Genomic DNA, 15,775 nt, shown 5'->3' on the forward strand with positions numbered 1-15,775 from the left:
TTATTTCCAAGTTCCATGTGAACCAATCAATAGAACTGCCTACTTTCTTCCAGAACCCCATTAACATGGCCGAAAGAAGCCTACACGCATTAGATGTGCGCAGGGCAGTCTAGTTTTACCAGGAAAGAACTAGACCACTAAAAGACTATCCAGTGTTACGTTTTAGTGACAGCTGATAGAGAAGGGGATCAGCCATCTCAAGGTGGATTGTCAATTGCATCACACTCTGTTTCTCTCTTAGTAAGAGAGAACTGCCCTTCAAGTCTAGAGCACACTCTACTCGAGGCACTGGTGCTTCCATAGTCTTCATTGCAAATGTTCCCCTAGAGTTGCTTTGCAAAGCAGCAACCTGAAGTTCTGTACACACCTTTACAAAACACTATTGCCTAGACACTCATTCTAGGTCTGATTCTGAGGTGGGACAAGCAGTACTAAGATATCTTTTCACTACTGTTCCTTCTCACAACCCACCTCCAACTTCGGGCACTGCTTGCTAGTCTATGCACAGCATGTGATTTCTAAACCGATTAACATGCATTACTTGCCATAATAGCATTTCTGATGATTGTATCTACTTAGATTCACATGCGCCCCCCTTCCTCCCTGCTCAGTGGAAGGAACATGGACGTCTTACTACTTTCTCTCTCTTTTATGTACTCACTCGGGATAGTCATGAGGCTCTCTCATGGCAGAAAAAATACAATTAGCGGTACCTCGACGCATGAGGGATTTTGGGTACACTACATGTCGCGTTAGGTATAGTGTCACAGGCACGCCCATGTTGACGTCCCCTTTCGATCTTCGAAAGAAAGACAGTATGTAATACTCTGCTGTTACCACTTGATGTCGGACTATATACACAGCATGTGAATCTAAGCAGATACAATCATGAGAAATGCTATTAAGGGAAGTAATGCATGTTGTATTAGACTTTCTAGTGCGGAAGATCACCTCTGTGTGGTGGATTCAACACCTATTGGGTCTTATGGCAACATCAATTCTGACGCTTCCCCTGGCTCGCCTCACGATGAGACTATTTCAGTTATATTTAGCTTATTCCTGGGTGCATGAGAGAGAACCTCAATCAAAAAAGATCCCCATTAGTCTCGAATGGAAGCCGGACCTACTCTGGTGGAAAGACTTTCGGGTGCCTCTTCCCCTTTACACCATGACGTCTCTTGTCTTTGACAGGCTGGGTAGCCACCTTGGGTCAGTTCCAGACTTGTGCTCTATGGTCTTCAACAAAGTGTCAATAGCATAGAAATGAGCTGGACCTTCCTTTTCTCTACCTCCTTCTCTCTCCCCCTCTCCCCTGCTAACCACCTTTCTTTTCTTTCCACCCTCCTTCTCCTCTCTAACGCTGTTCAGTTTTTTCTAACAGGTTGCCTGGTTCACCTCTAGAGCCTACATGTCACAGCCTGTCCCGCCAATCTGTTGCGGTTGCCTCCCGGCCGCTGCACTCAACATTCTTGAGTGGGGCAACCTCTCTGCACCTAACCCAGTGCCCTGCTTGACCTGAGTTTGTTTACCCCCACTCCCTGTCTCTGGACCTCAGTCTGTACGTATGCATGACCTAAATGTACTAGGACCAGTTAGTCTGTCCTGCCCCCACACCCACTGTTTTCTGTCCCACCCCCACCCCGAACTTGGTCTCAATCTAGGTTTTGCCACTGGGCTTGCGGCTGGACCCCATCTTCTGCTCCCTGGACAACGTGCTGGCATTTTCTGCACAGCTGGCTCGTGCTGGCGTTCAGGTGGATACCTGCCGCACCTATTTGGAGGCCATTGGGTCTACATGAATTCCCCAGAACACGTTTTCTAGCAGCCATCACAGTGCTTAAATACAAAAAAAGGTAGTAGGCGCCCCTCTCTAGAAAGAACATGGCATTATAACCTTTTTTTTTATTTTACTTTGAGAGTCGGAGCCATCGCATTTTGCTCACTGTACTTTTCGCAACGGAGGAATAACCATTTGCATATCGGCCTTCGTCCCACCCACAAGGGTAGTCCAGCACCAAAATGCCTGGCAAACCTCCTTTGAACAAGAGTGCCAACAGCAACCCCAGACACATGTTTCGGCATAGTCTGGCCTCATCAGTGAGGTGGAGCTGTGCTCTTAGCACAGTGAGCATGGGGTCCACGTCTGGGTTCCCCAGATAACTTAGGGTGACCAACCCAAAGTTCCTTGCAAAATACAAAAAAGTGGGTAAGGCCCACCTTAAATGGTTGTCCAGGCCTTTTCCTTTGGTTCATAGGCTGCATCCAGTTTAGGATGGCCTCTCACTGCAAGCCCTTTGAGCCGATGGCCTCGATGGACATCCTGCTGGTAACACTGAAGAGGGTACTGTGGGTGGCCCACACCTCTGCACGCAGGGTCAGTGAGCTGTAGGCGTTGTCATCGTGCAAGCCCTTCAACGGTTCATAGCACCAAGATAATCTTGCGCGCTCATCAATTTTTGGTTTCTCCATTCCAGGAGATCTGCCTGCTGGTCGTCTTCTGAGCGCACAGTTGGAGGCAGAAAGGGCCCTACGTTCCTTGTACCTCAAGAGTGTTCAAGTTCTATCAGACAAAATCCTTCATGAGGTCTGAGGCATTGTTCAATACTTTGGGGGGCTTGTCTCCTGGCACCCAGGATGCCAAGGCTTCCATCGCCCATTGGATGTTCCAGGCCATCTCGGAGGCTTATAGGGCCATGGGCAAACCCGTTCCAGAGGGGATTCATGACTGTGGTCCGGGCTAAGGCCACAGCTGTCACGTTTCGGAAGCATGCTTCTTGGGATGTCATCAGCAAGGTGGCTACGTGGGCTACTCCATTGGCCTTCTGTAGGCACTATTCCCTGGATACCAGCTCCAAGTGCGATGCAGAGTTCGGTCAGGCGGTACTGAAGAACCTTTTTGCTTCATCCTAGATGTGAGGCACGTTGTCACGGCTCCACCCTATGGCCTTGTTCCATGCAATCGCGCACATGGATGGAGGAAAGGGGACGGGACGTATGAGCGAGTAGTTACTCTCCTAGTCCATAGTCCCCTTTCCTCCATACATCCCGGCCACCTTTCTCCGCTTGTATGCCAGTGGCTAATATATCATTTGTAGCCACGTATCTAAGCGTCCAATGTATTTAAAAAGGGGACAGAGCAGAGGCGCCAGAGGGCAGAGCCTCGGGGGCCGTTCCATGCCCGTTCCTATGCCCCCTGCGTGATCTAATACATTTAAAGGGAAAGCTTCATTTTTCACTGCAAAAGGTTCCGGTACCATCCCCATGTTTGGGGACGCACCACAAGGATGGAGGAAAGGGGACTTTACTCTAATCAATACAGTGATTAACTTTAATTTCTGATGGATTAGTCCTACTCTAGATTCCTCAATGCCCTACCAGCCTACTCATGACCGATAGCTTTCTCACCTCTTGTTCTTCTGCAGTCTCTCAGATGCTGAGTGCTACAGGTAAAATTGCAACTGAGGTCATGGGGTGCTGGGAGCTCCATATAAACTGACCCTGGGGTCGCATCTTTGTCGAGCAGAGCAAATAGATTTTTTTTTTTTTACATTTGTATAGCGCACAAGCAGCCCAGGGGCATTGTGGTGCTGTTACTTGCAGCAGGCTTAGTTACATTTTGCATACGTTACAACATTGGGTACATAAATGTAACACATGTTATGCATAGAAGCGTACACAGTTCAAATATTCATATAGGGGATGAACATAAAGAATGGGGTAGAGAGTCAGGCAAATAGGGTGGTTTTCAGGGTTTTGCGGAAGGTGGGGAGTGAGGGTTCAGCTCGCAGGGCAGTGGGGAGGGCATTCCAATGTAGGGCAGCTAGGTAAGGGAAGCTGGCACCCCCTGCTCTTGCTCTTTTTACCATGGGTACGGTGAGTATCGTACAGAATGTCGCATACTGACGGAAAAGGTATTGGAGGACAGCTGGTACTTGAGAAACCAGATGGGAATCTGAGAATTCAGTAATTTGTTCTTCTTTTTTACACTGCCCCAATCATAAGTTAATTTGTGTTGCTTGCTTTGCAAGCTACATTGAAATGATAGGAATCAATAAAACAGCCAATCATGGAGAACAAAAATATCTGAATAATTTTATGATTCAAAATTGAGGGGAGTTGGTATACTATTTAGAAGAGATTACCTGTAAAGATAGAGAAGATAGTGAAAGATGATGAAGGTCTTATAAAGACATGTTGTATGATGGGGGGGGGGGAATGACAATCTATGCCCCATGCTCAGCAGTTGTTTGATTTTTTTTTTTTGGATTGGTTAAGTAAATTGCTGAGTGAAATGCATGGTGATAATATAATTTTAGGCAGGGATTTCAATTCTGTGCTTAATAGCAACATAGATTGCAAGTTAACCCCTTAAGTGTCAAGGACAAGGTATCTCGTCCTTGGGATTACTTCCCTGTTGCCAAGGACGAGATAGCTCGTCCTTGGCACTTAAGGGGTTAATGAAGGAGAAAACGTTAGAAGGCATTGAATGGCGAAATACCGAAATAACCAAAAAAGGCCTTGGCACTGGGGCCGGGGGGGGAGACCCGGTAGTGAAGAATTTTGTAATTTTATCCAAAAATACAACCTTGTTGACCTATGGCGGGAAATGCACCTAATGGGAAGAGAGTATACATTTTACCAGTGCATAACTCTCACTCAAGTATAGATTACTTACCCATAATCGATAGGTTGGTTAATCAAGTAACATGCTCGGAGGTTAGGGAAAGAGCAATCTCATATCATGCACTTATAGAAATACAAATGAAAATTACAGGCGTAAGGGCCAAAGCAACAAGGTGTAGATTGCAAGCAGGAATGCTTAAAGACTTAAAGGTCACTACGGGGCTAGAAACCTTTATTAATGGATATTTTAATTTTAAAAAAAGAGACGGCAGATATGAAGATAGTCTGGGACTGTTTAAAAGCTGTAATGAGAGGGGAATTAATTGGATCAGTTCGTGCCACGAAGAGAAACTTAGAAAATACAAAAAATTAGAAGAGGCTGTTACAAAGTTGCAACAAACTTATGCAAGATATGATACAGAAACAAAAAAAACATATGCTGAGAAGGCTGGTAGGAGAAATTGAGTCAGATATAATGGCAGAGTCTGGAGATAAGAATGGCAAGATATTAGCTAATAAATGAAAAGGAATAACGGATGAAACATAGATGAAATCCATAGAAACTTAAGGGAAAACTTGGTTAAAACACATTTGCGACCACTTTAGCAAGTTTTATTCACGGTTATAAAGAGGACATTTTTTCAAGCAACAAGGATCTTAATGATTCCTTCAGTAGAGTTGAACTCCCAACGTTATCAGAAGGGAAACCTAAAATTGAAGCAATATTGAGGTCAGTGAGGTACTTGAGGCAATAAAACAACTTAATAGTGGGAAATCACCAGAGCTGGACGGATTAATTCCCGAATTTTACAAACTTTATGCAAGTCAATTATCACCAATACTGTGAGGTGTTCAATTTCTTTTTTTTATTGACATGGTCACTATGTGAGTCAATGAAGTAGGCATTCGTAATTTTAATTCCCAAACCTGATAAAGATAATCGACAATGCAGTAATTATAGACCAATATCATTATTAAATGTGGTTTTAAAGATATTTGCTAAAATATGGTCAAATAGACTGTATGGATACATGGAAGGTCTAATTGATGAGTCTCAAGTAGGTTTTACACCTGAGAGATATGGTTATCATATTGGAACAGTTTTGGATGGGTTGGGAACACATAGTAATAAGATGTCACTGAGTGTTGGCCTTTTTCGATGCAGAGAAAGCTTTTGATAGTCAACTGGAAATGTTTCGAATATACGTTAAAGAAAATGGGAATTAGCCCATTTTTTATACAGGCAGTAAATGCTATACATTGGGAAAATATCGGCAAAAGTACAAGTTAATGGATTAATAAAGTCTTTCCCATTATCAAAAGGTACCAGGCAAGAATGCCCGTTAATCACCTTTCCTATTTATTTTAGCCATAGGAACATTGGCAGCATATATTAGGCAATGTAAAGGAATAAAGGGAATACAAATAGGAGGTACTGAATTTAAAATACTAGCTTATGCGGACAACTTGACAATACTTCTTTCAAATCCTTCAGAGTGTGGCCCGGTCCTGAAGGCAATGTTATAAGTAGGGAAATTGTCAGGACATAAAAGTAATTGGGATAAGACAGAAATATTCCCTCTTTCATCTGTATGTGATAAAGATGTGTTGGAATCTTGGAATTGTAGATGGTCTCCAAATGTAGTGAAATACTTAAGAATATATATCAGGGTTCTAAAAATAATAGTTCAATTAAATGTTGATAAGATAATGTGAAAGGTTTTAATCCATAGAAGGAAATGCAAAAGGCTAACTTTGAATTTATAGGTGAAGATAAATGCAATAAAAATTGTATTCTTGGCAAAAGTATTATATATAATACAATCACTCCCTTTACCAATTTCGAAGAAAGATTTACAGAAAATTGAAAAGGTTTTTCAAAATTGTTTATGGGGCATTGGTGAATGACTGTGTATTCCGAAATATATTTTATTGTGTGATGTTCAGGAGTGGGGATTTGGATACCGAGATCTTTTAAAATACTACAGAGGTTTCCTTCTAAAGAAAGCATCACACTATTTTTACTAATGCGGATATAATAAGTCTGGTATGGTTGAAACGAGAAAGGGATAATTGTAAACCTTATGCTTTAGAAAGTCTATATACAATGGAAAAGGTATTGCAGGAAAAACATGAGACTACAGACCATAGTGGCAACTAAAAGCTTTGGTAACATGTTTTAAGGAAAATGATGAAAATATTGGGATAGGTTAAGATACTTCAATTTGTCATAATCAGGTGCTTCAATTATAAAACAGAAGCCTACATTGGCATAGTTGGATATGAAAAGGTATTCTAAGAGTGAGGGATATTTTAGAAGGAAATGGGATACTACATTTTGCGGAATTACAAAGTAAATTTGTTTTAAATAGAGAATTAAGCCGCTATATAGAGTTGCGATACTTGCTAAATCAGAGAATTGATATGCTTGATAGAGGGCTATAACGCAGATAAGAGATTTGTAAATTGTTGATTTGTTCCTGGATAAGATTGACAGAAGTCTGGTCGGAAAACATTCATTGGAAATATGTGAGGAGTAGTAGGTGGAACTATTTGGAGTAGGCCCGAAGGCAAAAATGGACACGTGTTTAAGGCTAATGAGACAAAAAGATGTTGGGACAATTTATTGAACCCCCGAAAAAATGCACAAACCTAAATTACTGAATGAAGATGTGTGCTGGGGTTGCGGAAAGGATAGGGGGACTTTGTTACACTTACTCTGGAGCTGCTCGTGGGTGCAGACTTTTTGGAAGGAGGATTTAGATGGGATATCCATGGTTCTAGATAGAACTATTCCTAGGTCAGCTGCGCACATGATCTTATTGTTGCGTAGTGAAAGATGCTCAATTGCAATGGAGCATGGAGTGAAAAGACCTTGGTGGTTGCTGTGAAGCTAATTATTAGGCTTTTTCCTGTTTTTCCTAACCCTATTATGAGGACTGGATAGAAGAGATGCAAGTATTATCAAAATATGAGAAAGTATTAGTAAATAAGGATTTTGAGGATTTATATCTTTCATTGTGGAATACTTCTAATAGCTTGTATAAGTGATTTAAAAAAAAGAAATTATGTTGGTTGTCTACTTTGTATTGTGTGCCAATTGGTTACATTTTATAATGGATATATGATATTACCACTGTTGAGTAATGTTAACTTTATAAGATTGCATGATGATTTAAGATAGTTCGCTCTTATTATCAGTATGGAATATTAGTATGATTTAAGTTGTACAGTTATGTAATGTCGCTGATATACATGTGTGTTGGAAACGCATGTTTATAAAAATATTATTTTTTAAAATGTCTGAATAATCCGGGAGTGGCAAAATGCGTCAAACTCTAGACAAACCAATTGCTCTGAGACCACGATGAAGGTGATTTGGCTCGCTATAAAAGCATTTTAACATAGCAGGTAAGATTTTGTTAATGTACTGTATTCATGCTGCAAGTGTCGTGGGCAAATCTTTGATGCCTTTACAACTGAGCTGGTGTGGATCACACACATTTACATAGTGTTTTACGTGGAGTAACATTTGTTTTACTTGTACATACTGGGAATGTATGCTTCAAATTAAGTAACTTCTTCCTCTGTTTTGTTGGTGGACATCCTTTGGAAAAGTACCAAAATGACGGCCCCAAAATTGCGACCATTACATTACCGCGCCTTTGGGCGGTAATAAAATGCCGACCCCACCCCCACTACACCGACGAATGGGTGAAGGGGTGTTCCCTGCTCCCTTTTGTCAGTGTAGCAGGGGTGTGCCCCGCTTCCATTAGATGGAAGCAGGGCACAATAAAGAAAACAAAGGACCCTGCAACGCCAGTTTATGTCCACGTTAGTGGGTGAGAACTGATGCCGCAGGGTCGGGGGGGGGGGGGGGGGGAGTGTGCCGCCAAAAAGGGTAAGTGGGTAGGGGGGAGGCGGTTGCGGGGAATGCAGGGCACAGTGATCTGTGATCGCCGCGCCATAATGGGTGTCTGCAATTTAATTGTCCACATTCTGGGACGCGTGGTGATCACATATATTCCATCCATTTAATGTCTTCAGATAGCATGAATATTTTGGATTATAAATAATTTCTTTTGTATTTCTAGGGTGCGCGTTTCATGACCACAGCCATGTATGATGCTCGTGAAGCCATTATCCCTGGTTCTGTCTATGACCGAACCAGTCAAGGTGAGTAATTAAATTTTTTTATCGATTTTTGGTCAATTTGGACAATTTTCCTTTTATATTAAGAAACCAACTATTATGTTTGCTCATAAATTAGCCCATCTGTAAATTATGCCTCTCGAGGTTTCCTTTTGTAATAATTAACATCCTCCTACAAGTGTCTCTCTTTGAAACGAACATAATGCGCAAACTGGATTTGGACTAATCTAAACTGCTTAGTTAGGGAGTTAGTATCGTCCCTTTGCTGGATATCTATAACTTTGGTGTGGGAGCTAGTGGATCAAGATTTGATGTAGTTGCCATCGATCTATATGTTGCGTTTCTATTTCTGTATTCCTGCCCTCCCTCTTTCCCAATTGGTTGGGACAGCCTGCGTCTGTAGGTGGGTCGGGAATAGCTGTCAATTTAAATCTCTGCAAGATTTGGGACCCTTTAATGTGCATGCTTACCTCAGCCCTCCAGTCCCTCCATCCACCCCTGTGTCGCCAACCACCACACCCACAGTTCCTGTTTTTTTTTTTTCCACCTACTGGGCGGTTCGGAATTGCTGCATGTTAGGAAAGATTGTTTCGAATGGGTTGTGTCCTCCAACGTATTCCTCATCTTTGACGTGTAATATCCACACCTGTGCTTTGGACATTACATGTCAAAGATGTGGAATACGTTGGTGGAACATCCAGTCGGAAGAACGTTACCAGTTGGCAAGTAACTTGTTCTTTTCACCCGTGACATGACTGGTAACGACCTGCCAACCTGAGCCTAGGTAGCCAGCGCTGGGGTCCATTACCATCCATGTCCGCCCCTCTACTGTGGGGGTGAAAGCCATTCGTACCCTGGGGTGTATCAGAGTTGCAAATGGTTTATTTTCCTCAGTAGATCGGCTGCCCAAGCGACGCCAGTCTCCAGGGGTGGGTGGGGACCAACTCCCTTTTCCAGTTGTACAGTGGCAGGAAGCGGGTGGCGCACCGGGACCAGAGCGCAAAGCTTCGGTCCAGCAGGTAATTGGGGATGGGAGTGCAGGGAAGAGGTATGGTTTGTTATGGGTGAGTGAGGGGTGGAGAGGCAACAGGGAGAGCCATCTGCTTCGATCTACATCAAGGCGCAAACATCCCTGGTAGCATGAAGGATTGTGAAATTCCTACATCAGTAGGAAAACATCCCAAAAGGATTAGGTCTTGAATATTAACCATATAGGCTATTCCCTAGCCCTTGCTGCTACTCTACCATGTTCACTGTCAAAGCTCCAAAAGTAATTACCGGGGCTACTCGGATTCAAAAACTTCTCTTTCGGAAGAATAGCATTGGTTCAAGAAAAAGTTCAGGGATTATTTTCCCGATATTTCATAATCACAAAAAAGAATGTTGGAATAAGATCAATTTTGGATCTATCCGATCTGAACCAATTTCTCCTAGTGGAGACATTTTGAATGGTAATGATCCCTCAAATCCTGGCGGCTGTCCACCATAAGCGACTGGCGTCACTAGAACGCCAAGACTCTTTTATTTTTCACATACATGTTAAGTACGTACACTGTCAGTAATTGCGGTTTATCATAGGGAAAGATCATTATCAATGCACGTCTTCCTTATGGCCTAAATTCGCTTCAAAGTATTCATAAAGGAGCTGACAGCAGTAGAAGCATACATGCAGTTGAAAAAGGTACATCTTTGTTCATACATTGACGATTGGCTGATAAAAGCCCAGTCTCCAGAATAGGTGATTCAGAAAGTGCAATTGGCATGTGATACTGTTCAAGCTGGGATTCTGAATAAATGTACCCAAATCAAATGTAATCCCATTAGAGAGTTCAATTTATGGGAGCAGTGATGGATACCACTCAAAGCAAGGCTTTCCCTCCTCCGGACAGGGTCTTGGCAATCCAACAAGTGATTTCTGTATTTATTACTCGGCAAATGCTGTCGGCGTGGTGGTATCAAACTTATGCAAGACTTTGAATGAGGACCCATACAATGGCACATAGCCAGCAGCTGGAATCGGCTTACGGGCCAGCAGAGCCTGATGATTGCAGTACCTGTTATATATTCAAGAAGCCAAAGGTTGGTGAAACAAATCTGAAAACCTATTGCTAGGCTTTCCATTCCACTCTCGTCAATCACGGTGACAACAGATTCATCAGAGCACTGTTGGGGAGCCCATTGTCATTTGACAACACAAGGACTTTGGTCGAGTCAAGTGAGAAACAATCGCATAAACTTATTGGAGCTGAGAGCAATTCTCTGAGAACTAAAATAACTTCTACCCTCGGTCAAGGGGTATTAGGACAGTTTTTCTGAAGTCCACCTAAGGGCTTAGTAAAATGATTCAGTTTAGGCATAACAAGTCTCCCCTCTTAGTGTAAGGCTGCATCACCGGAGTTTGGGATAGCTTAGACAGAGCAGCCAGGCTTAGGAGGGAGAGAGGGCTGTAAAATCAGTACAATTAAATACATATGGTCCAAAGAAACACAAACACTATGTATTGTAAATAATAAATGGTTTATTTAAATACAAGTAGGCCCAGATACATTTTAGGGAATACGTTCTATCACAGATCATATAGACACATTATAAAAAAACACCCTATGCTTGAAGGTACACAGACCAAACTATATAACCTAATTTGGAACACCCAACAGGAGTTCTAGGGAAGTCAAATCCATAGTTACGTTTTAATTACTTTCAGTAATCTAAGGGTATTAGACCCTAGCAGTTGTACCATGACGCTCAGCAAGAAACCACTTAGTAAACCAACTGGAAAATATACTTTTTGTGAATAGTGGAATACATTTTGTAGGTAAAGTAAAAACCTGTAACTTTTGTGTTCTCCAGCACGGGGTCTGGCATGGGTTCTCATGCTCATGAATATTCCCCATCATCAGGCCGGGAATCCTTGGTAAAAGAAAACTGTTTCACTTTCACTTACACACTGTAATTCTCCCCTAAACCAATCCCTGTACTGTGGGTCATACTGCCCCATCCAATGGCAAGTCTCTCCCTAAGCCCCTGCGTTGGCAGCCATTTTCAGATTTTTACTGCACATTCAAGTATTGGAAGTCAAGTTTTGCTCCGTGAGCTACTTCTACAGTTTTGTCGTTTTTTGACGGAAGACGTTTTTTTTTTGTTTTTTTTATTGTCGGGAGCCTGTGTGCTCTTCTCTCCATCTGCCAACAGCGGGGATCTGTATGTTGGTGAATTTCAGCACCCCTCAAGGGCCAGGATCGTCAAAGCTTCCAGAAGGCCATCAAGCCTACTCTGCACTTCCGGCCATGACGGAAAAGGAAGATCGATCCCTTGTCAAGCTCTACACCAGATACGGACTACAGAACGTGTTTGTGGAGGACAAACGCCTTCAGTGCCACTACTGTCTTCATCCGGACCACAAAGGAGGAGAGTGCGAGTTCTGCCTCTGCTTCTCCAAGAAGACGAAGGATCGACATAGTAGACTGGCAGCCTGGCTAAACACCATGGCCTCTGTCCCAAGCAGGGTCATGCCTCGCCCAGTACCGGCCGGTCTGAGGAGCGGACTTATAAGTCCTTTTGGCAGTGAACCTTTTTATTTATTCGGTGCACCTTTACCGCAGGTTGTTGCCACAGCCCCGGTAAAGGCCCTCGTGGGTGCTCATTTTACCAAAATGGCCAGTCTTCTTTGTTTGCCGTTTCCGTGTTCCTTGCTTGTTCCTTCCCTTGACATCCAGGGTGGGAAATACTTTTGTGTAATTTTTATCTTCGGCGTGAGTACTGTCAACTCCCCCGTCCAGGCTCCAGGCCCCCGCCCAAACAGAGTCTGTTTATATGTGTTATAACCGATCAAGTTTCTCGGGTTCAGCGTTCTTGAGTTGTTGGTTAGCTTAGCTGTGTTGTCAGAAAATTTGGGGATAAACCTACTGTAATATTGTATTAACCAGAGACAATCTCTAACATCTCTTTTGGTCTGGGGTGGTCCAAAACGACCTTCACCTTCTCATGTTAAGGTTGTACATTCCCATTCCCTACAAAGCAGAAGAGGTATTTTAAGGCTAACGGGGCCAGTCTGTATTTAGCTGGATTAGCAGTTAAGCCAGCCCCTCTGAGGACTTTCACAATGGCATAAAGATAGCAGAGATGGTCTGTTAGGCAGCATTGCATGCAGTACCCTCTGGGACCCCCAAACACAATTAGGACTACAGATGTAAGTCTGTACCACACAGATTGTTGGTAGCGAGCTGAGAAGCCAGGCTTATCGCAAGAGTGAATGTGAGCAGTACAAGTAGTTACACAAGGGACTTTCAATCATAGTGGTTAAGTACACACTTCTACTCCAGGTTTCTTAGTAAAACACTTATTAATTTATTATACACAATCATTTATAAAACAATTCACTAGAGGAGGACAACTTAATATTATAGACCAATACACTTCAATACAAAACTCAACGTTTTTGTGACAGTTTGAGCTCACTTGAAAAAGAAGCCAAATGGCAGTTCAGTTACTTAGCAGTGAGCCAAAAAGGACAAAAGTAGGTAGAATAGATTATATATACTTTCTAGGCATTGCAAATAGCTTCAGTGCACCAGAATAGTTCAATTCAAGTCAATAGGCCAGGCCAAGTCAATGGGCTAGTGTTTTGGATTGGAAAGAGTAGTTCTGGTATCAAACGGTAAAGTCTTTGCAAAAGTTCTCAGAAGTAGTTTAGGCGGGTTACGCTCATTATGAATGGCCGCTTGATGCTGAGCTCTGTCCCGAGGGCCGATATTCTAACCAAAATTCCCCTGTGGCGCATCGTTTTTCCTTCCATCATCAACTCCAATGCTTCACTACTGATCCTGTGCACCCGCTGCCTTGGTCTCGTGGCCTGGGACCACGCTATCACAGATACGCAGCATCGACCCCGGCCTGAGAGCCGGCACTGCTCCGATCTGCTCTTCAGCTCCGGTGCGTCCTCTCTTCGGCGCGGGGATCGGAGGCCTGTGGTGGGGGAGGGGCGCGGGAGCCGCACACAGCAGCCTTCTTCCTCATCTTCCGGGGACCTGTTGGGGGCCCGTACGAGGTGCCTGCCGGGAGTCCTCGACACGGCGAGGGACCCCGATCCTCTGCCCTCCTTGTAGGGGCTTTACGCGCTGTGCTTCCCAGTCGCCTTGGGCCTGGGCCCCTGCCTGGCGCTGCATCCCGAGGCTGGGGTGCGACCGCCCGGCGCCTGTATCAGCCGGAGGCCTTTCTAGACCCAGAGCCCCGGGGCATCGCAGAGCGCCCTGCTCCACCGCCCCTCCTGGTCGGCGTGCTGACTCCCGGAGCCCCGTGGGACTCTGTGGCGGGCACCCCTCTCCTGGATGCTTGCGTTGGGTCCTCGGGCCCCCTGCTTTCATCACTGCCAGCGCCTGGGCGCCAGCTATCCTCCCCTGGACCCAGAGTCCCAGAACGTCGTAGAGCACTCTGCTCCGCCTACCCTCCTGGGCGGCGTGCTGACTTCCGGAGCCCACGCAGGATTCTGCAGCGGGCGCCCCTCTCCTGGACGATTGCGGTGAGTTCCGGGGACCCTACCTGTCATCACCCTCGGCACCCAGGCACCACCTATTCTCCCCTGCCCTGGGACTACCATCGGAGGCCACGGCCATCCGTGTCACTAAAAGAAATTGTGCTGAACACCATTCTGCGCACCCCACACCCGCACTCGGTGTCAACACACCAAGACGGTCCTGCATTGTCTGGCGAAGAACTCTCCTTGGTCTGGGACCCTTTGGCCTCCTTGGAGTGCCACGTAGTGGTGACCCGCCCCTATACATCTGGGGTGGACCCGAGGACCCCGCTGACCACTTTCTTATCACCAGAACTGCACTCACCGCCTGGATAGCGCGTTGGGCGGATCCCCCGCCCCGCTGGGACATCCCCTGAACCGGGGACCTCCACCCCCGACTCCCTACCTGCCGTAGGGCCTTGATCTCTGGTCTCCCTCCTACTTGCCCATATTCAACACGCTCTAGCAAGTCAATAGCCTACTCAGTGGCAGGGGAGGTGCTATTCCTGACCTCTCCATTGGAGCCCACGGATCCTGGGCACAGCTACTGCACCGGCCCTCTAGTTTCTAACCCCTATTTCACTTCCCAGGATAGCTCACTCTAGTAACCTCACCTGCGGCCCGTTCCACGTGTATCCGTTGTGTTTGACTGGAGGAATCTCCCCTGGCCCTGATGCTGGCCGTCCAACCACATCTCGACGGACTCCACTCCCCTATACAGCGTGGCAGTTGGACTTGCCTCTGAGCGCCTGAACACCCCAATCTTCGTGCCTGACCTTCCCCGGAAGCTCCCACTCCTCTTTGGTTTGCCTTGGCATATCAATTACTCCCCTTGACCCTCGGGCCGCCGACCCATCTGGCGCCATGACTAAGGGGACGGGGAAGAAACAAAGCTCGATCAATATGTTTACGAAGTCCTCATCGGGCTCTGTGGCAGCAGAGCCTGACCAGGAGCCACCCAACTCATCGACCTCGACTCCCTCTGACTCTCAGAAAATGATGGAATTCATTCGGGAGTGATTCACCACACTCCGCAGAAAACTAGACGACATCAACGCCACTATATCGTCTATTAAAGCCCACATGGAGAGAACTGATGGTCGGGTGGCTGAGGTTGAGACACGAGTCAGTGCTACTGAAGATCACCTGGGCACTCTCAGGGCGGAGATATTCTCGCTCTCCACCCGCGTCACTGACGTTGAGAAAAAGAACGAGGACCTTGAATCGCGCTCACGGCGCAATAACCTCCGCATAATCGGAATACCCAAAGATAACATAAAGGAACCTATGGAGGACTATGTCGAGCGCATCTTACTAACCCTGCTTGACTCTCCAAAGCTTTCCCCACAATTCTCGATCGAGAGAGCCCACCGGGCCCGTATTGCAAAACCCAGGCTAGGCGCTCCTCCCCGACCGATCATAACCAGAGTCCTGAACTTTCGCAACCGTGACGCCCTCCTCAGGGCAGCGAGAGCCAAGGGCGAACTC

General features: G+C 45.3%; 1 protein-coding gene across 3 annotated transcripts in view; it reads left to right on the plus strand.

The window, feature by feature from the left end:
- Nucleotides 1-15,775, plus strand: part of UPF1 (UPF1 RNA helicase and ATPase) — a 1,138,135-nt gene that overhangs the window by 862,090 nt on the left and 260,270 nt on the right. For all 3 annotated transcript variants that reach the window (XM_069649320.1, XM_069649322.1, XM_069649321.1), the window contains exon 20: nt 8,718-8,799. In XM_069649320.1, the coding sequence (XP_069505421.1) occupies nt 8,718-8,799 (82 nt within the window). The remainder of the gene's footprint in view (nt 1-8,717; nt 8,800-15,775) is intronic.

Source organism: Ambystoma mexicanum, chromosome 1p (genome assembly GCF_040938575.1).
Source record: "Ambystoma mexicanum isolate Mex_15411 chromosome 1p, UKY_AmexF1_1, whole genome shotgun sequence".
NCBI classification, from domain to species: domain Eukaryota; kingdom Metazoa; phylum Chordata; class Amphibia; order Caudata; family Ambystomatidae; genus Ambystoma; species Ambystoma mexicanum.